The sequence below is a fragment of the Cetorhinus maximus genome, chromosome 1, assembly GCF_964194155.1.
Source record: "Cetorhinus maximus chromosome 1, sCetMax3.hap1.1, whole genome shotgun sequence".
Classification (NCBI taxonomy): Eukaryota; Metazoa; Chordata; class Chondrichthyes; order Lamniformes; family Cetorhinidae; genus Cetorhinus; species Cetorhinus maximus.
In genome coordinates, this window is record NC_135879.1 from 18446688 (window position 1) to 18469583 (window position 22896).

A 22896-nucleotide genomic window follows, 5' to 3' on the forward strand; every position below is an offset into this window, starting at 1 on the left:
TAGAATTTAGAAGAATGAGAGGTGATCTAATTGAAACATATAAAATCCTTAAAAGCTTACCAGGGTAGATGCTGGGAGGATATTTCCCCTGGCTGGGGAGACCAGAACTAGGGGTCACAGCCTCAGAATAAGGGTTTGGCCATGTAGGACTGAAACGAGGAGAAATTCCTTCACTCAAAGGATTGTGAATCACTGGAATTCTTCACCTTGGAGGCTGTAGATGCTCAGTGTTGTGATCCCAGTTGATGTTACAACTGGGCAAGCCTGATCCCAGGGTGAAACCCAGCTTGATAGACCCTAACTTTTATTTGTTTGTTTAGATACGTGGAGAGGGGCTACTGAACAGAGTCACCGGAGTCAGCTAATGAACCTTTAAAACAATAAAACATTTATTAAACAAGAAAAGATTAACTATATTACAATACTCTTTCACCCACAACAGTACCTTTACAGATATATACAGATTTTTAAGGATAACACAAGTTACCAAAGCTATCTTATACTCTAATTTCCACAGTAAATACAGTCCATGTAAACCAATAGGCGACCTGTGGTCGGACACACCACACTCTGAAGCCAAGTGACAGATGCCACCTCAACCAAATGCTATGGCTTGCTCCTCCATGCCCCCCAGATGCTTGTCACACTGTGAGACAACTAGTCTCACTGAACTCCGTCTTTCACATGAGGGTATCCAATCTCCGCTCTCCAAGAACTCACTTTGGAATCTTCTCCAAAGCTGACGCTTTCTCCCAGACACCTTCCGCAAGGGTCCACCTCCAGGGTTTGAACTCTCCTTCCGACGTTCCTCTCCTTTGGGTCACCACATGCATTCCAGCTTTCCTCCACACACTCTCTCTCACTGACTCAGCTGTCAACAGCACACCACTGCTTCACATGCCCATGGCAAAGTGTTAAAGACTTTCAGTTATCTCTTTGGACCTTCTGACTTTTCCCAAGCCTTTATCTCTTTAAGCTTGAAGCCTTTCTCTGCTTCTCACTCTTAACTTCACCTAACAGAACCTTTTCCAGGTTCAAGTCCTTCCTTTGACTAGGAGGTCTTCTTGGAACTTTCTCCTGCTCCACTCCCCTGGATTTGGGGACTTCTTTAGCTTGGGACTAGCTATCTGTTCCGTCTAGGTTGCTTCTGCTGGGAAACTATCTTCAAACTGAACTCAAAACTGCTGTTTCTTTAGTTTTTCTGTGTGTATATGTGTGTGTGTGGGGGGTGGGGGTGGCCTGCCTCTCTGGATCCCTGTTGCTAGGCAACAGCACAGTTGTTTATCTACTCTTGTGTTTGCTTAACTTAGCTTGAAGAGTCATAAAACTTATTAGACCTTTTAAAGTAAAACTAAAATTCAACCTGACCTTTTCTTAACAAAGTCAGAAATACAAATCAAACTTAAACTTTAAAACTAAAACTCATTCCTAACACCCACATATAAAAATATAACTTACTTAAACTATCTCTATTTCCTAACATCAGTGGTTGAGCATTCTCAAGACAGATATCAATAGATTTTTGGGTACTAAGGGACTTAGAGGATAGTGCGGAAAAATGGAGCTAAGATAGAAGACCAACCATTATCCTATTGAATGGTGGAGCAGGCTCAAAGGGCTGAATGGCCTCCTCCTGCTCTTGCTTTTTATGCTCTTATATATAGAAAACATTTGGTTTTTATCTAATTTGGGGTATTGCCTGTAACCTGTGAATCCAGTCATGGTTGCTACTCACATCTGAGTTCACAATGCTGGTGGACAACACTGTGTGATGCTAAGAAGCAAATCAAAATGCTACCATTTATTTATTGGCAGCTCAAATTAAAGGCATTAGGGTGAGTTGGATTGAATTGAGATCACATTTATGTCTACAATTTGTTCATGAGTAGCTGATGTCAGGGCTTAATAAGGGCCAGGTCCAGAAAATACATACAGGGCTCCCATATGACCACTTGTCCATTAAACATGTATTAGGGAATTTGCAGCCTAGTGAAGCAGCCACAAAAAGGTCCAGACTTCTCTTCCATACGGATGCCTTAGTGAATAGCCATGCTACAAGAGAATTTCCTGAGTGATGATTGCTTATTATGGCAAGTTAAAAATTAATCTGAGAAAATATCTTTCTGAGTGTCAAAGGGAGATTCCTACTCAAGTATTCTAAGCTTGAAAAACAGCTACATCACAGAGTTTAAAATTCTCAATAAATTTATATATCCATATTTAACATTTTCAATATAAATAAACCAGACAAAATATAACAACGCTTACACAGCACCTCATTAGTGCCTTGACCCCCACCAAAAAATCCAGTTCAAATGCCTGTTTAAAAAACAATCTGTAGTGCAATTGGTACAGAGTGCAGACCATTCATCTGAATTCCATTCCATCAAAGGAGGGGCAAAAAAAGGAAGGAACGGAAGACAATTTTTGTTTGTTAAGATTGTCAATCATGTGGTCACTTGCCAAAGCGCACCTGCACACTCAGGTGACGTTTACCTGGGGCAGAATTTTTCGCTCGGTGTGCGGGCATGCGCCCACCACGCTTGAGCATAAAATAGCGCGCGGTGACATCGGGTGAGCATCCCAACGTCATCGCACACTCGGGGGTGATATTTCGGACAGCGGGCATGCGCTAAACTCAGAAGCACACCCGCCGACAATTAAGGGGGCTATTAAGCCCATTAATGGTGCAATTAACTGGGATTTGCCGCCGCCCGTCCACCCTTACAGTTGGCGGGTGGGCAGATCGGCCAGGCAGCCTTTGCTTTTTTCAGGAAACCTCATCCAAGGGCGGGCGAGGTTTCCGTCATTAAATTTAAAACAAGATGTCTGGACAGAATTTTCATGCTGTATATGTTCAGGTGACTGTTTCTGATGTGTGGGCGTTTGTTCCCAGTTTTTAAAATTTTTATTTTTTGCATTTAAATTCTTCAGCTCCCCGAGTCAGCTCTCTGCCTTCAGGGAGCTTTCATTCCGTGCTTCCCCCGTGCCCACGCTGACTTCAGCTCTTGCCCTCCCTCCGCCCTCAACCCAGGCAGCGCTGATCATACCGTTAATTGGCCAGGCAGCGTGAAATCGCGGTGGGGAGCCAATCGCAGTGAGTGGCCCGTTTCCTGAGCCCGCCAATCGTGTTCGCCCGCTGAGCTAAAAATTCAGGCCCTGGTTTTAGTGAGTTTCATAAAGGGGAAAATTTAGAATCATTATCACAGGGGTGAAGGAAGGGAATAGCATGCCAAACAAGAGTACGAGGGTAACGTATGAGTGTAACAGCCATTGCTGGGTATATCACAATAGAACAGGAGGAGGAGAAAACAGTGCAAAAATTAAGGCAAAAAAGTGCAGCCCATGACCACTCCAGGTACCAATTGCACCAGAGCAGTGAAATATTGTATCGAGGAGGCTCAGGTTCATCACAGAGGGAGGCTGGGATTTAATCACGTCAACTAAATCAAAAACATTTGTACTCAACTCTTTGCTAGGCACTACTGGTGGCAGAGAAAATCACCAGTACCGTCAACTTATCATGCACATATTTATCCAGCACTGCCACTCCGTAACATTCATGTGTTAGTGTTGAGTTCTTCTTTGAAGCGTTTAACTTCTTCTGAACTTCTTGCAAGATCCTCCATGTCGTCGATACTCGAAGTAATCTTTAATGACAAGCTCCCACACTTATTGCCTCTTAGTTAGCATATTTAAGGAACCCCTGCGCTGCCAAAACCTGCTCACATTTCTCCAATGCAGAAGTTACCAATACCTTCAAAACATGCTCACTAAACAACAATTTTCTGAATCGTTGCTGAGGCATTCTCCATAATTATTGTCCGTACTGCAGTAGATTAATATTTGGCATTTATGCCTGTTAATTGGCTGGCTAACTGCCTGGGAAGCATCAAAGGATAACTACATTGCGATTGGTTCTTTCTGTCCTCACCAATTGGCCATATTTGTTAGTGTTCATAAGTCAGATGTTTCAAAAGAGCATGTTCCCACAATTTTAGCAGTTTATAAATGATAATCAAAGCGGACATTTCCCTTGTCCTGTTTTGGAAGAAGGAGAGGAAAATATAACTGTAACTCTGTCAAAAATCTTACTCTCTCAACTATTACGATGGTATAGAGGTTCAAAGGCTCATAATGCTAATTATATGTGGCAACATAATGCTATCCTTGAATTAATCAATCTAAAGTTCATCCAAGTTAGCTACAGCTGATCTTTTAAAATTTAGGAAATTGCGCTTTTTCCTCTTCTTTGGTTGATGTTCTGAGGAGCAAGGTACTTCCTCTTTGATACGGAACATAAAGACTTTCTCCCCTGTATCTGGCATGTTTAACACTTCCCCCAGTGCTTCATTGATTGGTTCAGGATGATCACCAACTTCAACAGGAAGGAATTCCGAAGAACCATGGCTGTGGGAGAAGGACACCTGTTTCATGAGTTGGAGTCGCTTTCTTTTCAATATGCTGCACAGAAAATTGAAGAAGGTCAATTGTATACGAGTCACATTTGAACAATGTAGCCTTTTATTGAGGTCTGAACTCTCACTTGTTAAGACATTCACATTTTGCAGAATTGTTGCAAAAATGAATAGTTGACCTACGCATCAATCTATTCAGCAATTTGTACAATTGCATCATTTCTCCAAACCATTATGCAGAACATCCAGCAAAGCCCAGGTATTCACTGCACCTTATGATGCCCTGATCCTCAGCTATGCAAATCATCAGACAACACTGGTACCAGAACTGATGGCATAGAATATGGGTCAATCAACAACAGTGTTGGCCCATGGAGACTATCTACCCACTTTAATGGGTCTTCTTATCGTGTCCACGGATAGTCTATACATGGCCCAGCCAGAACTGGACACAGTTTTGTGCCTTGTTGTTGAATTCGGCAAGATCTTTAATGGGTCAAGTATAGGGAGTGAGGGATTCGATATATGTTCATCATCACTGGGTCAAAGTCCTGGATCCCACTACCTAATAGTATTGTGGAGGTACCTACATCACATGGACTGTAGTAGTTTAAGAAGGCAGCTTATTCAAGAACAATTGGTGATGGTCAATAAATGCTGGCCTTGCCAGTGACATCAACATCCCATGAATGAATAACAAATAAAAAGGAAGATTGCAATAGGTGAGGGGCTACAGATTACGTACTAGATTTCTTAGTGTGAGGTCAACAGTATGGGCTACTCACCTGCTTTCCTGGCTAGAAAATTATCATTTGTTCAATTATAATATTTTTATTACTAGCTGGATATTCAGTTTCTTCAATGTTCAACAGGCATTTTAGCTTGAATTATTAAAATAGTTATGGTCATATGACAACCTGAAATTGATAGTTGGACCGATCCTGCCATAAAGTTAAGCAGGCTAACAAAAATCAATCAAGTTTATTAACAACTGGTGACAACAACATGCAAAATAACCTCAAGACAAATGAATACCATGTTCTTTGAACATTTACTGCTGGCCAGCAAAAATGTTGCTTTACAAGGAGTGATAAATTATCCAGCAATTATATTTTAGTTGCTGGGTATTACTTGATTTAAAAAAAATCAAGTTATTTATATGTCTTTGCAGAACTAGAAGACAGGTGACTATTGCATTTAACTCTAAATAGCCCTATTTGCAATTTCAAATATCCAACTAATCCATCTGATGTTTCCAAGGCAGGGGTGAGATCATCATTAGGGATGTGAACTCCAATAAGTTCAAAGCAGGTTGAACTGGCACGATTCATGTTAGTTTTGTTATTCAGCAAATGCTCACACTTGGCCCCCCTATTGGGACAGTTTGATTTTGGGATGGCTGGACTCTAAGAAAAGGTTTGACAAAGATGGCATCATCGAAGAACGGCATTTGGGCCACGCGGGCAGTGGCCAGCAACGGTGCCTGGCCCAGGGAATTAAGGTAGGTCTGTGTATCACTGCTTCACCTCAATGTCTGAAACCCAATCAGCACAGAGTCTAAATTTGTCAGTGATTGGGCCAGCAACATTGATGTCTGCAAAACAAAAACAAAAATACCTGGAAAAACTCAGCAGATCTGGCAGCATCTGTGGAGAGGAGCACAGTTAACGTTTCGAGTCCGAATGACCCTTCAAGTTCTGTTGAAGAGTCATGCGGACTCGAAACGTTAACTGTGTTCCTCTCCACAGATGCTGCCAGGCCTGCTGGGTTTTTCCAGGTATTTTTGTTTTTGTTTTGGATTTCCAGCATCCGCAGTTTTTTGCTTTTATCTTGATGTCTGCAATCCTGAGTTAGGCAGAGGAAATTTCGGCTGTGTTTCTGTTCAAGTCAGATCAAGTGACTCCTGTGGACGTGTATCCATGTAGATGCTGGCAGCATTGGATTCAACTGTGATGCCTGGGCAGCCAACTGACTCATTGATATGCACTATCTACACTCATCCATTAAGAATGGTCAATTGAGCAAGGTACAGGAGGTGTCCATTTTGTTCTCACCTTCTATCTCAGCAGTCTCCACATTTGCCAGGTCATTTCCCGCTTACAACACCATTTCACCAGCAAGCACATTCCTTTCCACCCTCCTCCCAACCTTCAAATGTACCACACTTTTCCTTGTTCATTCTTCCAGCTGTTGTCCTTCCCCTGCCACTTTAAGTGATGCAACAAACCTTCCCATTTACCTCCTCCTCTGGAATCCAAAACAATTCCATGTGAGGGAATAATTTCTGTCTACTTCATCCAACCCAGTAAATTGCAATTTGCTCTTTATTGTATAATTTCCTCTGCACTAGACAGACCAGACAGATTAGGTGACCACTTCACTGAACATCTCTCCTCTGTCTGCCCATGTATCCCTCGGTTTTATGTGGCCTATCATTCTAACTGGCTCATCCTATTTCTACTCTGGTCTCTCCATCTTTGGTCTCCATATATATTCCAACACGTGCTCAGGAACAGTTTTTTAATCTTTCTGCTGGGTACCTGCAGACCTCGGGTCCGAAGAATGGTTTGACTAAACTTCGGACCTGAGCCACTTCCTCCGATTTCCTCACAGTCGTCACTGCTTGTGATTTGGGATGGTGATGTGGGGTCTGACAGGAGTGGAGTCAGATTTGGCTTGGGGACCCTTTGTTACAGCACCTAAGCTGGCAAAGAGCTGAGCCCATCTTTTCCTTTCCTGTTTCTGCAACTGGCAGTTATAGCAATTGTTCACTTGCTTTTCAGTTTTAATTAACATTTTAATTAAAATGATCACATCATTTTTCCTCAAGCTTTATTTTTCCTAATTTATTTAGGTTTCCACAGAGGTTTATAGCACTGAAAGAGGCCATTCAGCCCATCATGTCTGTGTTAGCTCTTCGCTAGAGCAATTCAAAAACAAATCCCAGTACCTGTAACTCTTCCCTTGGCCTTGCAATGGTCCGTGCCTCAACCACTCCTGTTGACAAAGTATTTGAGACTCTGGTCCTCTGGATAAAGAGGCTTCTTCCAACCTTTCTCCTCACTCTTGAAGGGACAGGTTGAAATGGCCCTTCATCATTGACTCCTTACCAGAGGGAATAGTCTGTTCGCTCTATCAAAACAACTTAATTCTAATAAACCCCTATTAAATCTCCTCTTAGCCTTTTCTGCCTCAGTGGATACATTCCCATTGTCTCAAGTTTCGCCTCATACCTATAGTTTCCCATCCCGAGCATCATCTTGATGAGTCTATTGTACATTCTTTATGGATTTAATGTCCTTTTGAGGACATTAAATATAGTGTTCTGTGGCCCAACCAATACTTTGCATAAATTCGTCATTTTGTGTTCGAGAAACTCAATGCTCCCATTTATAAAAGTCTGGTGGCATTTTTATGGGTCTACCTGCACCTGTACTTTCAGGGAACTGTGTGTTTGACCAATTCACCTGCACTGTTTAGTAACTTTCCATTAAGTATATATTGCTATTTTGGTGAGTGGTGAGAATGTGGAAGTAGAATGGTGGACTCAAATGTCATAGGTGCATTTAACTGAAAGCTAAATACGTACATGAGGGAGAAAGGAAAATAGGGAAATGTTGGTAGGGGGAGAGGAAATAAACAGAGTTAGTGGAAGTTTGTGTGGAACATAGACACAGGCAAAGACCGGTTGCACTGAGTGGCCTGTATCTGTGTGATAAATGCTATGCAATTCTAAGTAATTCCTCGACTTTCCTCCAAAAATGAATTGCGTTAAACTTATTTACGTTGGTGGCAAAGTGGTAATGTCACTGGACTAGTAATCCAGAGGCCCAGGCTAATGCTCGGAAATATGGGGCATGATTTTCAGCTTGGCATGTGGGTGCGCACCCAACACGCACGAGTGTAAAATAGTGCGCGATGACGTTGCACTCGCGCAACATTTCAGTCGGTGGGCGTGCACGAGAGTCGGCAGTGTGCCTAACCTGCCAACCTTACCTGGTCTGGCCTACACATGACTCAAGATCCACAGCAATCTGATTGACTCTTAACTGTCTGAAATGGTAGGTTGCCCCTCATTGCGAGAGGGCTTAAGTATAGGAGCGAGGATGTCTTACTGAGCTGTACAGGGCCTTGGTGAGGCCACACCTGGAGTATTCTGTGCAGTTTTGGTCTCCTTACCTAGGAAAGGATATACTTGCCATAGAGGGTGTGCAGCAAAGATTCACCAGACTGATTCCTGAGATGGCAGGATTGTCCTACGAGGAGAGTTTGGGTCGGCTAGGCCTGTATTCACAGGAGTTTCGAAGAATGAGAGGGGATCTCATTGAAATGTATAAAATTCTGACAGGGCTGGACAGACTGGATGCAGCAATGATGTTGCCTCTGGCTGGGGGGATCTAGAGCAAGGGGTCTCAGGATACAGGGTAGGGATTTAGGACTGAGATGAGGAGAAGCTTCTCCACTCAGAGGATGGTGAACTTGTGGAATTCTCTACCACAGGAGACTATGGAGGCTAAGTCACTGGATATACTTAAGAAGGAAATAGATAGATTTCTAGACTCTTAAAGGCATCAAGGGGTATGGGGTGAGAGCAGGAGAATGGCGTTGAGATAGAGGATCAACCATGATCATACCGAATGGCAGAGCAAGCTCGAAGTGCCAAATGACCTACTCCTGCTCCTATTTTCTATGTTTCCATGAAATGTTCAGTTCAAAGGCAATTATGGATGGGCAACAACTGCTGGCTTTTCCAGCAATGCCCACACATCCCATGAAAGAATAATAAAGAAAATTGAATTGCATTTTCTACCTGTCTACCCATTCCACCAACCCGTTTATGTCTTCCTGAAATATTTTACAATCCAATTCACCATTTGCCAAACCTCCCACTTAAGTGTCATTAGCAAATCTGCATATTCATTTTATGAAATTTTCCTGTGTTTTCTGCATATCCTTTTGCTCATTGTTACATCTCTTTCATTATCTTATTGATGATGTTTTACATCCTCGAATGACTTCAATTTAAGCAGTTTGAGGGTTATTTACCTATAACTGTGACTGCAGTATCTATTAGATTTCTCCACTTTCTTTCCTCTTAGGTTTTCTGACTTTATTCACAGAATGGTTACAACACAGGAGGCGGTAATTCGGCCCTTCATGTCTTTGCTGGTTCTCCGAAGGAGCAATTCACCTCGTGCCACTCCCATGCCTTCATCCTGTAGCCCTGCACATTTTTCACTCTCAGGAAATGAATCTAATTCCCACTTGAATGCCTCGATTGAACCTGTCTCCACCACACTCTCAGGCGGTGCATTCCAGATCCATATTAAAATATGTTTTCTCTTTCCTTTCAGCCCCAATGAAAGTTAAACACTAGAAACATCACTCCAGCAGGAACCATTTATTACTGATGACAAGCAAAAGCTTCCTGGCCTTCTTTTCCTCCTTAGCCCAAAGATGGTGGGATTAATTGTAGTACTTCTATCACCATGACAGTAATGTCAGTTAGCTCATCAGAGGTTGTGAACCAAACCTTGGGTATTCTAAAGTGAAGAACCTAAAGTTACATTGAGTCATCCAGTTACTGACTGGTCTATCAGTACAGCTTTTGGAATTTTTTTTAAAAAGTACTTAATTTTATAGTTGGTTTGAGTAACAAATAAAATTAACTACTTTCAGTAAATGTAAGAAGCAAGTAATTTAAAGAATCAAGCAAGTAATGCTCGGCTTTTTACTATGTCAATCTAATTTTTAAACCTGGAAGTGGGAGAAATGATCAAGCACCATTGACAATCATTACCTTCTTTTCTTCCTGCTGGGAGTATGCATATTCTCCAGGTATTCACCAATGAGCTTGTTTCTCACTTTTACGTCTAGCGACATCTTTGGCCGCTGAAGTCTCCTAGCAAAAGTAGATGAAAACAGCAACATTTTACATGGGTGAAAATCTGGGAGATCTATGTATAACTCCTAAGAGGCTCGTCATCATTATCATGTGCTATAATTGGCCATAAACTTCAAATTCTAGACCTTGTGAGCCTACTAAGTAAGAGCATTCAAATAAATGAGGGTTTGAGAAACTATACAGTTCAAAATATGTAGCAACAGCTTGGCAAATTACATTTAAATTGCTGAAGTAATATTAAACTTGGAGACATGGCAAGAGAAATTAAAGATATTTATGAGTGCATTGGATGAGGATCCTTCCTTTGAGTCGTGTACTGATGGGAAAGTCTGAACCCTGGGCGTCAACTTCCCAGGCTTTTGGTTTAACGGAGCCTGCTCCATTTTGCCACTTTCCTGATTCAATTTCTCCTCCCTACTCCACCTCTTCAACTACTTGCATGTTCTTTGTGCCTCATAAATGTCATTAATTTCTACCATTGTGCCTCTTATTGTTTCAAGGTGATAGCACTTCAGCCAGTTAAGCATCCTCTACATTGGACAGAGCAAATGCAGATTGGGTGATTGCTTTGTGGAACACCTCTATTCAGTCCACAAGCATGACCCTGTGCTTCTGCCCGTCATTTTAATTCAATGCCCCACTCCTGCTCTAACCTCTCTCTCCAAGCCTCCTACACTGTTCCAATGAAACTCAGTGTAAACTGGACAAACAGCACGTTATCTTATGATTAAGCACTTTGCAACCTTCTGGACTCAACACTGAGTTCAACCACTAGCCTCAATTATTGCAGACAGCAGCTGTTGGTAATGATCTACACCTCCAACAGACTTATCTTTTGTTTCTTTACTTGTCCCATTACCATCTCCTTTTGCTTTGCACTATCGTCACTTCTTAAATTCAATTTCTCCTGCCTTCCACTTTATCACTGACCTTCCCTTTTATTTTTCCCTCCCCTGCCTTCCCTCTGTATTGCTTCAAATCTTTTACCTAGCTTTGTCTACTTCTGACAAAACGATCATTGACCTGAAATGGTAACTCCATTTCTCTCTCCATACTGCTTAACCTGTTTAATATTTGGAGGATTTTCTGTTTTTATATAAACAGTTTATGGGCCATTTGACTTTCTCTCTTGGGTGCATGTTTGTGCACAGGTTTTTTTCTTCCCCTCTCCCTTTGGTCTATTCCTTTTCAAACTGAAACAAAAATAGCTGGAAAAACTCAGCAGGGTCTGACAGCATTCAGAACGATGAAGAGTCATACGGACTCGAAACGTTAACTCTGTCTTCCTCTCCACAGATGCTGTCAGACCTGCTGAGTTTTTCCAGCTATTTTTGTTTAAGTTCCAGATTTCCAGCATCCGCAGTATTTTGCTTTTATTTCTTTTCAAATGCTGTTGATCTGTGTTTTCTTCCAGCTGACTTCCAGAGCAAGTGAAGTGTTTTCTCCAACAGTCCTTTATAAAGTTTTATCTGATTTTCTGGGAGCAGGTTTTGTGCCTAACAATCATGTATGGTGGAGGTAAAAGGGAAAGAACGTAAGAATGTACAGGCCTGGGGGAGTGAAAAAAGCGATTAAAAAATAAATTAATGAAATCCTAATTAGTCTCATATGAAAAAAAATTAGGAAGTTAAGGAATGAATTTTAATTAGCCAAATATTGGGATTATGTAATGAAACTTCACTTCAAATGAATCCTCCTATTTACGAGATTCAAAAAAATGGATCATCTGTGTTTGAGAGAAACATAAATAACGCTAATAAATAAGTAACTAAATCCTAAACAGCAGTTGCTTGGAGGTTGGTGTCAGAATTCACCAATACAATGCAGATTGAAATCTTGCGAAACAGCCCTCTCTGGACCCACAATCTGATGAATATCCGGCTTCTCACTCGGCTGCTTTCAAGAACTTGCTGGTGTTAGGCTGACAGCTCAAGCTGGTTTGATCAAAGATGACAAGTTGTCTCGCTCAAGCACAGGAATATCTGAATTTCCTATTAATGAGTCCCTGGAATAACATGAGCATGGTCAAGATGAAGATCAGCTCATAACAGCTGTAGTACTGGTCTCGAATGCAGCCACTGAGTAAGAAGGTTTCACACTGTATACCTTAGCCAGTCATCAAAAGGCAGGGGGGGTGGTGGGGGCGGCAGGGGGGGGAGGGGGGAATGAAAATGCTTTATCTATCGCTGAAGCTCAAATCTGCTATCTTGCCCAAGGCAACTTATGTTTACTGTTCACCATTTCCACTCATCCCCCCTCTACCCAAGACACTGATACTGTTGCGCTTTGCTGTATAAGAGAAAAACTTGTTTCAGCAAATTAGTGTTGCTGCAAAAAAGTTGCTTCAAACACCAGTAACCACTAGTCTTGTCCCCATCAATAACACTTACCACTTTCCCTGCTCGTCCACATTATCCTCATTTATCTTACTGCTCAGAATTCTCTCAAGGTAGATCCCATTTACAACCAGAGTTAATTCTTTCTCAGTGGCATTTGGGAGAAGCAGATTTAGCAGCGCCTGAAACACAGTCATTGGTACTTTCAGTCGCTGCATGAGATAAGCTGCCAGCTTCATCTCCTATAGTAAAGAGAACAAAATCGATAAGAAATATGTTGTTCTGTGTACTTATTACAGGCATAAATGCATCGAGTGGACATTCAATATAAAGCAGCACAAGCTTTTTAATCCCTGTGCACAATTGCAAAACGGGCAACAGATTTGTACCAAATGTAATGTCACTGTGGTAATCTGCTGTTTTTAAAAATGTGGATGTTTCAAAAGAGAAGCATATCTCAAACGCACAGCAATCGCAATCATTTTACGATCGTAGAATGGATACGGGTTTCTTGATCATTAAAGTAAAAATACAAATAACTTAGTGGAATCCAGCATTGACAGAGGCCTTGCTATCAACACAATCAACTTATCCCAAATTCAAACTACCGAAAAATAATCATCCACCCTATGCCAAGTTTTGCTATCAAAATAACAGTGAGGCCAATGCTACTGATCATTATGTGTGTGTGTAAGTGGTACAGCAACTTCAGGCAAGGGGCAGATGCATGCTTAAACACAGATATCCAAAATTGCTGTCCAAGATGTGCCTTTCTGGCATTAGCTTCATGAAAACCATGGGGGTTATTTTGGCCAAACTGTGAAAACAAGCTTTTAATGGGAGCTGGGCAAATAAAACATGGTTGCATCAGAATCGGGAATCAGCACACAATTTTGGTTCTAACTGTTTATTATCATAGTTTGAACTTGCCTGCAGTCACTAACCAGAAACCTACAGGTTTAGCACCGAAGTGCTGATTAGGCACAATTTTTGTGAAGCAGTGAGTTCGGGCTCCTTGTGCCCACTTCCGTTGAAGATGTGAAGTGCTCTGGCTGATGCACAATGGTACATTGCAGGATGACTCAGAGACTGAGGGAGGCTGTGCACAGGTTTCTGAATGCAGCATTGGAGGCTCTGGTCAGAGAGGTCCAGAGGGGGACAGATGTCCTGTACCCACGGGGGATGCGAAGAACATCACCTCGCCCTCCTCTCCCTCTCGGCTGGTGCTGTTGTGCCTGGCCTAATGTCCCCGTCCCATTTCTCAGCCAGTCCAGAGGGAGTTCTAGCAAGATGCCTGAGGAGGGGATTCCCTCCAATCCTGCAACTACCACATAGGCCAGTTGAAGAGGAGAAATTACAATCCCTGACCACATAGCGACCAGAGAGACTGAGGCTTCCTTTTACCGGTTTTATTCAAGCATATGCAAGGGAGCTGCAATCATTGCTAAGAATGAAGATCCAGCTCCCTGACTGATTACATTTCATTACTTTTCTTATCACAATACATTTGAGTACATTTGAATATATCCAATCGGTAACCTACACAATAGGTACCATGTTAAAACGATCCTATTGAGTACATAAACATGTGATTTTGCTAACCAATTATTCTAAAGGGTGTATACATAATTATATCCAATCAAAATTAAAACACGTACACAAAGACCTTGGTTCTCACAACTCAAGACTGCTTGTGTTTCATCAAAGACCTCTCTTGTCTTTGTATGTCCTCCCATATCTAAGCTAAAACCATCTGCCCCGTCCCTATCTGAGAGGGGAATACACCTAAACTAACTTTATGTTATGTTTGATCTCCAGTCCAGCTTTCAAGGCTTCAACGCACCATTGCACAACTTGAATGGTCCTGCCTGTGGCTGGATATTAGCTCATCTCTTGAAACTGTGTAAATCACACAAACTCAAAGCTCCTTTGTGTGCAATGTCCATCTGCTTACCCTCAGCTGTCAATAGGTTTAGCATCCATGGCTGCTTGGAGATTTTAAGTATGTTTAGCAAATTCTTACTGCGTGCTTCTTTTTTATTATATGTATATATTTAATTTCCCCCTAACAATGCCCATGACCAAGAACTATATTTCACCTGGTGCACCCTATAAGGTGTCCAATAAGGTGGAGAAGAATAGCACTTGCTCTTTTTAAGAGAGGCCTTCAATGAATTTCTGGGATAAATGTTGCTTGGGTGTCAGTGAATTCTTGACAAAGTGTCCTAGAAAGTTTCATCTTTCTCAGAGGTCCTCTTGACAGCTTTAGTAGCACTAACCATGAAATGATGAGTATCATTTAAGTTGTGCTTGAAAGCAAATTCAATACCTTGTTTACTGCCAAATATCTGGTTGCTGTTAAAAGAGTGTGTTAGTTGAAGTGCTAGCCATCAGAATGCTATGCAGCCTCTTTAATGAACGCTAGCAAGTATTTAAGTAACTCTCAGCTATTTAACAAGCCTTTGAGCAGCTGAAACTAGCTTTGGCTTTAACTCCTTTACCAGGATGGTATCCTGCACTAAACACGGGCTATATCGACATGTAAGCTTATAGCTCCATTTTGTCCATCTCTTTATTGAAAATTGCCCCCGGTATCTCGCTATCTGCCTCACCGTTGACATGCATTAAATATCATGAAGTTGCTGGATTTGCACGGCAGGTACAAACTAAACTTGTTCACAGCAAGTTTAGTCAAATCCAACATGATAAGTTTTAAGTATTACCAATCAGCCTCTCAGACTGTGAAAATTAGCTCTTAGAAGTGTGGACTATCGTTCCTTCAGGATTTAATCGTTGGTAGAGATTTTAACATGCAAAATTAAAAATTTGAATTTTTTACTTGTCCTTTGTTTCTTTTGTCTCAACTCACTCCTTCTTCACCTCTCTTTCTGTGCCTGAATTCACCTGCTCTACATTTCATCCTCAGACCTTTGCTATTAATTTTCCAGTCTTTCAATCTAATTGGCTAAGGGGATACACAGTTGCTTGCCCTATTTACACAGGTCCCAGGTGACTGTTTTCTTTCATGTGATGTTTATCAGTTCACACATTCAATACCTTGCCATGCAAAACATTTAAAAACCTAAATGCACAAGTGCAAGTCTAACTAATGACAAACGCTGTTAAGCATCCAGCTACAGCAAAATCTGAGCCAATGTACATGGATAAAGTCAGTGGACGAAACATCACGTTGTAGTGTGTTGCAGTCAAACATTGGACTAATAATTGCTCTTGAGGGGAATCAGTTGGAAAGTCAAGTGGTTTGCATTGGCATGTTTTCCATTTACTCAAACAGTTGCCTGATCCTTTGCGACACCGTTTGGCATAGAAATAAATTACTTGGTCTCCACTTGTAAATAAATCTGTTTAAAAACCATGCCAAGTCTCAGTCTGGCCATTTGAAGCATCTCATTTGCATTTTTAACTTGACAGTTTGCTGCCAGGGGAAGCCGGGCACGATCCTACACTACTAGGAAGCGGCTGCCAACTTCTGCACAGCACCGGTGCTGCAGTCAGAGTTGAGGAAACGCGAGACGTGCGGCCAAAAACGAAAATTGTGCTTGGACTAGCGACAAAATACAACTGGCCCATAGCCATGTTTTGATTTATTTTCTCAAACCCTATAAAGGTACAAGAACTTTGGATGAGATGGTCTATTTTGTCAGTTGCCATAAACAAAAATGAAGTAATCCACACACTAACAAGGCAGCCTCATTCTAGTTTGCAGAGGTCTGCAGGTCCCCAGCGTCATAGATGCCAGCCTCCTGCCAATTCGATTCACTCCACTTGATATCAAGAAACAGCTGAAGGCACTGGATAGTGCAAAGGCTAGGGGCCCGGACAATATTCCAGGTACAGTACTGAAGACTTGTACTCCAGAACTTGCTGCATTCCTAGCCAATTCCAGTACAGCTACAACACTGGCATCTACCCGGCTATGTGGAAAATTGCCCAGGTATGTCCTGTACACAAAAAGCAGGACAAATCCAACCTGGCCAATTAACGCCCCATCAGTCTATTCTCCATCATCAGTAAAGTGATGGAAGGGGTCATCAACAATGCTATCAAGTGGCACTTGCTTAGCAATAACCTGCTCAATGACGCTCAGTTTGTGCATCGTCAGGGTCACTCAGCTTCTGACCTCATTATAGACTTGATTCAAACATGGACAAAAGAGCTGAACTCCAGAGGTGAGGTGAGAGTGACTGCCCTTGACATCAAGGCTGCATTTGACCAAGTATGGCATCAAGGAGCCCTAGCAAAATTGGAGTCAATGGGAATCAAGGGGAAAACTCTCCACTGGTTGGAGTCATACCTAGCACAAAGGAAGATGGTTGTAGTTGTTGGAGGTCGATCATCTCAGTTCCAGGACATCACCGCAGGAGTTCCTCAGGGTAGTGTCCTAGGTCCAACCATCTTCAGCTGCTTCATCAATGACCTTCCTTCCAACATAAGATCAAAAGTGAGGATGTTTGCTGATTGCACAATGTTCAACACCATTTGTGACTCCTCAGATACTGAACCAGTCCACGTCCAAATGCAACAAGACCTGGACAATATCCAGCCTTGAGCTGGCAAGTGGCAAGTAACAATCGCACCACACAAGTGCCAGGCAATGACCATTTCCAACAAGAGACAATCTAACCATCGCCCCTTGACATTCAATGGCAATACCATCACTGAATACCCCACTAACAACATCCTGGGGGTTACCATTGACCAGAAACTGAACTGGACTAGCCATATAAATACTGTGGCTACAAGATCAGGGCAGAGGGTAGGAATCCTGCGGTGAGTAACTCATCTCCTAACTCCCCAAAGTCTGTCTACCATCTACAAGACACAGTCAGGAGTGTGATGAAATACTCTCCACTTGCCTGGATGAGTGCAGCTCCAACAACACTCAAGAAGCTTGTCACCATTCAGGACAAAGCAGCCTGCTTGTTTGGCACCCAATCCACAAACATTTATTTCCTCTACCACCGATGCACAGTGGCAGCAGTGTATACCATCTACAAGTTGCACTGCAGAAACTCACCAAGGCTCCTTAGGCAGCACCTTCCAAACCCACAACCACTACCATCTTGAAGCACAAGGGCAGCAGATTCATGGGAGCATCACAACCTGGAAGTTCCCCTCCAAGCCACTCACCATCCTAAATTGGAAATATGACACCGTTTCTTCACTGTCGCTGGGTCAAAATCCTGGAACTCCCTCCCTAACTGCATTGTGAGTGTACCTACACCACAAGGACTGCAGTGGTTCAAGAAGGCAGCTCACCACCACCTTCTCAAGGGCAATTAGAGATGGGCAATAAATGCCAGCCTAGCCAGCGATGCCCACATCCCATAAACGAATAAAAAAAAAATCCTGAATTCAGCCAGGTCTAATTAGATCTAGTGGATCACAAGCACAATAGACTCAATTGCTTCTTTTGTGCTGCAGCATTTTAAACTTCCTTGAATCCATACAATGTGTAGACAATATACTCTTAACTGATTGATAATTTTGTCTATTTTAATACTACAAACAGAAGCCATTTTCCCCCCAATCACACAACAATGCAAATTCTAACTTCACTGTCTTTCGTGTTAAAGGGGAATCATCTACTTGTAAAGGTGTTTGGAAAAGCTGTTTTTTCTCTCTGCTTGTCTGGTATGGAGCTGCCAAGACTGGGCAAATGCTAGGTGTGATATTTTCAGTGAGTTTTTGACAGAACCAGGGTATTTCCCTGGTGCCGAAACATTAACATGGTTAAAAGGGGTAAGCTGCACTTGTCGTATGGGTTTACAAGGATGGCCTACCTGTATGTTAATCTGATATTGTTATCTATTACTGTTATTGTGGCGCTAAGTCACCGACAGGCAGCAGCCCGATACCCTTCCCCTAATAATTCTAGAAGGAGCACCTTCCGGAAAATCACCCATCAGAAAACTTTTGGGAAATATGATCTGATGTCGACCAGCATGGGCACCAGATGCAGCTTGTGCAGGACCGGCTGGAAAGAGTGGTCTTTGTAAACGGCTGCACCACCGCTTACATTTTAACAAAGTTCAAATCCCTTCAGTTAAATGAGGTCTAAGCTGCACTGCACATAATTCTAGCTCTTGGTACTACAGGAGCATTCATTACCATGATGAGTGCCTGAAGAAAAGCAGATCCAACTATAAAAAGTTTTAAATGAGAAACAGAATTACATTTGACTCAGGGGAATTGGCCACAGTCATTTGCCTCAATCCTCACAGCTTCTTGCTAAACCCTGCAAGATCCAATTGTAGCAATCAGAGGCATTTGACAACATCAGATGATCAATCACTGCAGTGCAATAAAGACAATATTTTGTCATTAAAGAGAAGCTTCTTCCAAAACCCCAGTAAAACATTTATTGATCTTTCAGAAGCTCATTATTTTAATGTCTCTGAGGAGATGATGTAGTAGAGTGTCCTATCACCTCTGGGACTTAACTTTGAATGATGCCATCCCTTCAGCAATTCCTGTATTTTATAGCATTTTGTCTTCAAATATGGGATTTTAAAAACAAACAACATCAATTCTGTGCCATTCAACCTCAATCTACTTTACATTCCCCTTCTACCTAATGTGTCTTCAGTGTTCAACTTGCACCCAGTCTACCTGGTCCCGCTGTTCTCACAATCTACTGAGAAAAGGTCAAGGCCAGCATTTTCCAACCACCTCGCCACGGCGGGTTCCCTCGCAGCGGGGCCAGCGAGCCATTGAAATCTCTGTTCACGTCAGCAGGACCCTGGAAGCTCCTGTCGGTGTGAAGGGCTGGAAAATTCCAGCGCAAATTCCCAAGCAGAAAATCTCCCAGAGTGTTCCCTGACTCTCACTGCAAGGCCAAAATAATTAAACAGTTAACAAGACAAATTGTGCAGAACAGGTAGCAGAAAGGCAAACATGATGGGAGGTATTTCTTGGAAGATCATTTAGACAGGATGGGACTCATAAAAGGCAAGCGTGGAGGGATGGACGAGGGGCATTAAGCACCAACTGACAACAATCCTAACTTCCACTTATAAAGCAGTCTTAATGTTAAAGGGACATCATAAACCAGGATTGACAGAAATGGATCAAGCTCTGCAGGATAAAATATTCTAGTGCCATCCTTTGAAGGTCTCGAAAAGCTGGGACTGAAAAGGAAAACCAAAGGCAAAAAAGTTGAAGGAAAAGAGAAGTGAAAGAAGCAAAGAAAGAAACGTGGAAGAGGATAAAAGAGGAGAAACAAATGAAAGCAGTGAAAGAGCCTAAGAAAAGGAACCCAAGCAGCAAAGGAAAAGGAGTTGGAAAATTGCAACAGGAAGCAGCAGGCCAAGGAGATGAAACGAGGCTAAGCGGTGGTTATAAATATTACACCATTGCATTACAGAAAAAGGTTCTTAAATGCAGATGAGTGGCTAACTCCCACCCCTCCCGACTACCCTCCGACTACCTCCCACGTCCGCAACTATGCCACCGACACCCAACTAAACCCCTGCCCCCTCAACTGACTACGTGACTCCCCCATGACGCATCCTATGCCCCTGACCCATCCTATCACCCCCAGACCCATCATACCAAGCCCCCTGACCCATCCTACCGCCCCCCATAACCCACCTACCGCCCCCCGGCCCCATCCTACCACCCCCCGGCCCCATCCTACCACCCCCCGGCCCCATCCTACCACCCCCCGGCCCCATCCTACCACCCCCCGGCCCCATCCTACCACCCCCCGGCCCCATCCTACCACCCCCCGGCCCCATCTTACCACCCCCCGGCCCCATCCTACCACCCCCCGGCCCCATCCTACCGCACCCCGGCCCCATCCAACCGCACCCCGGCCCCATCCTACCACACCCCGGCCCCATCCTACCACACCCCGGCCCCATCCTACCACCCCCCCGGCCCCATCCTATCAGCCCCTGACCCATCCAACCAATCCCCCTCCACCCCAACCCATCCTACCAACCCCCTGACCCATCCTACCTCCAAGCATTTCTATCTTCTTTCTTTTGGAATGCTTGCACTTGAGTGTATAGAAGACAATGTTGAAAAGACATAAAGAGATATGATCTCCAGGAAAAATCAGATCACGCTATATGACCAGTTGATCTGTGTTCTGCCTGGGGAAATTTGTCCTAACTGTTCTATTTGGACTCACTGTCATAGATCATTTGCGTTAACAGAGTTCATATCCCTCATGAACCAAATGGTGCCTTTTTCTTCCCAATTCTCTCTTCTTCTTTTGGATGGCTTTAGGAGCAGAAGCTGTAGTCACAGTTTTAATATCAAGTTCCCTAGCCGGTCCATTGCCTTGCTAGAAAGCAAGTGTAACTGCAGGATTTCGCTCTCAAGCGTGAGGCATGGACAGAGTATTATTACCTGCTCCATAGTGGGGTGAATGGTAACAACTTTCTTGTGCTCCACCCTGTCAAGCAAATTCCTAAACTCTTGAATCCGTAACTAATGTCATCGAAACAGCGACTGAATGCCTCTTCTCTTACAGGCCTCCCGGCCAACGGAGAAAAACTAAAATTCAAAGTGGTCACCAGAACCCCTCACAAGGCCAAGCATTCAGAAGAGTGGACTCTGGAACTCAATGTTGAAGGTCTCTCGCGGGCCAAATGTGATACCTGGAAAAGATGCTGAGAACAAATAACATTGATGTCCTCTCATTATAGGAAATGCATGTTGCTAACAATGAGCAAGCGTGTCGTGAGAAGAGGCCAGAACTTCTGAGGAGTGGCAATCACAGTAAGATTGCCACTTAGCCCCTTTTCACTTACTTTAGTCAGGAGCTGCACTTATCTCGCTCGACCTTCCGACTCAGGCCTGCTAAGGAACGTGCAGTGTACCTGCTCCTGGGTCTCTTCCGTGTAGGGCAGCAGTGTCGGGGGAGGTGAAGCCACACACCCCTTTTACAGCACCAGCTGCCATAAAGCAGGTACGTTTAAAGGTCCCAGCCACTTTGAGAAGCCAGGGAAGTAGTCGGAACATTAGGGGGGTAGTCGGGAGGGTTGGGAGGGTAGTCAGGGGAAGGGGAGGGCTAGTTAGGAGTTTCAGTGGGGTTAGGGGGCATCACCAGTATAGTTACCCAGGAATTAGAAGTGGTTTTAATCCTATTAACTTTTCCAGGGTAACTATTCGGCTAAGTGTTAGGAAATAGAGATAGTTTAAATATGTTATATTTGTTTTTCTGGGTGTTAGGAATGAGTTTTAGCTTTAACATTTTGGTTTGATTTTTTTTCTGTATCTGTGTGTTAAGAAAGGTCAAATGGAATTTTAGTTTCTCTTTAAAAGGCTGCTTGCATGTCTAATGAGAAGTTTAAGACCCCTATAAAGTAAAAGTAAACACACAAGAGTTGAAAGAATAGTGCTATTGCCTAGCAACGGGGAGCCAGATCGGCAGGTTCCTCCCACAGACATACACAGAACTAAAGAAACAACAGTTTTAAGTTCTGTTGAAGCCAGGACCCTGGAGAGACTGGGCACTGGGAGAGGGAGCTGCAGATTTTCCCCCCAAAAAAAGGTCCCAAGCGAAGAAAACCCCCAAAAGTCCAAGGGAGTGGAAGAGGGAAAAGTGCAAAGAAGGTCTTGTAGTCAAAGGAAGGACAGGAACCTGGGAAAAGGCTCTGTTAAGTGAAGTTAACAGTGAGGGGCAGAGAGAAAGGCTCCAAGCTTCAGATTTAAAGTTAGAACAGCTTGCAAGAAGCAACAAGGTTCAAAGAGACAACTGAAGGTCTGTAATTCTTTGCTATGGGCATGTGAAGCAGTGGTACTGAGTTGGTGAGAGAGTGTGCATGGAAGATAGCTTGAATGCATGTGGTGACCCAGGGAAGAGGAACATCAGAAGGAGAGTTTGAAACCCTGGAGCTGAGCCCTTGTGGAAGGTGTCTGCGTGAAAGCACTGATTTAGGAGAAGATTCCAAGGCGAGATCTTGGAGAGTGAAGATTGGAAACCCTCATGTGAAGGATGGAATTCAGTGAGACTGGTTGGCTCATGGTGTGACAAGCGTCTGGGGGGAGTTGAGGAGAGATCCATAGCATCTGGTTGAGGTGGCATCTGTCACTTGAGGTCAGTGTGGTGTGTCTAACCGCAGGGTGCCATAGATTTACATGGTCTGTGTACTTACTGCGTACATTAGAGTATAAGATAGCTTTTGTAACTTGTGTTATTCTTACAAATCTGTATAGATCTGTAAAGGTATAGTTGTGGGTGAAGGAGTATTGTAATATAGTT

The 22896-nt window shown here is 43.1% G+C and overlaps 1 protein-coding gene across 3 annotated transcripts in view; it reads right to left on the bottom strand.

Moving 5' to 3' along the window:
* Positions 1-367: 367 nt before the first annotated feature.
* LOC144677670 (limbin-like) overlaps positions 368-22896 on the bottom strand; it is a 184283-nt gene continuing 161754 nt past the window's right edge. The window contains exons 20-22 of one of the 3 annotated variants that reach the window (XM_078537849.1): positions 12714-12841; positions 10219-10320; positions 368-4464 (exon numbers count right to left, since the gene is read on the bottom strand). In XM_078537849.1, coding sequence (XP_078393975.1) covers positions 4185-4464; positions 10219-10320; positions 12714-12841 — 510 coding nt within the window. In that variant the 3' untranslated portion in view covers positions 368-4184. Of the gene's footprint in view, positions 4465-10218; positions 10321-12713; positions 12902-22896 lie in introns of all 3 variants that reach the window. The other 2 variants (XM_078537792.1, XM_078537736.1) reach the window with 2 other exon arrangements.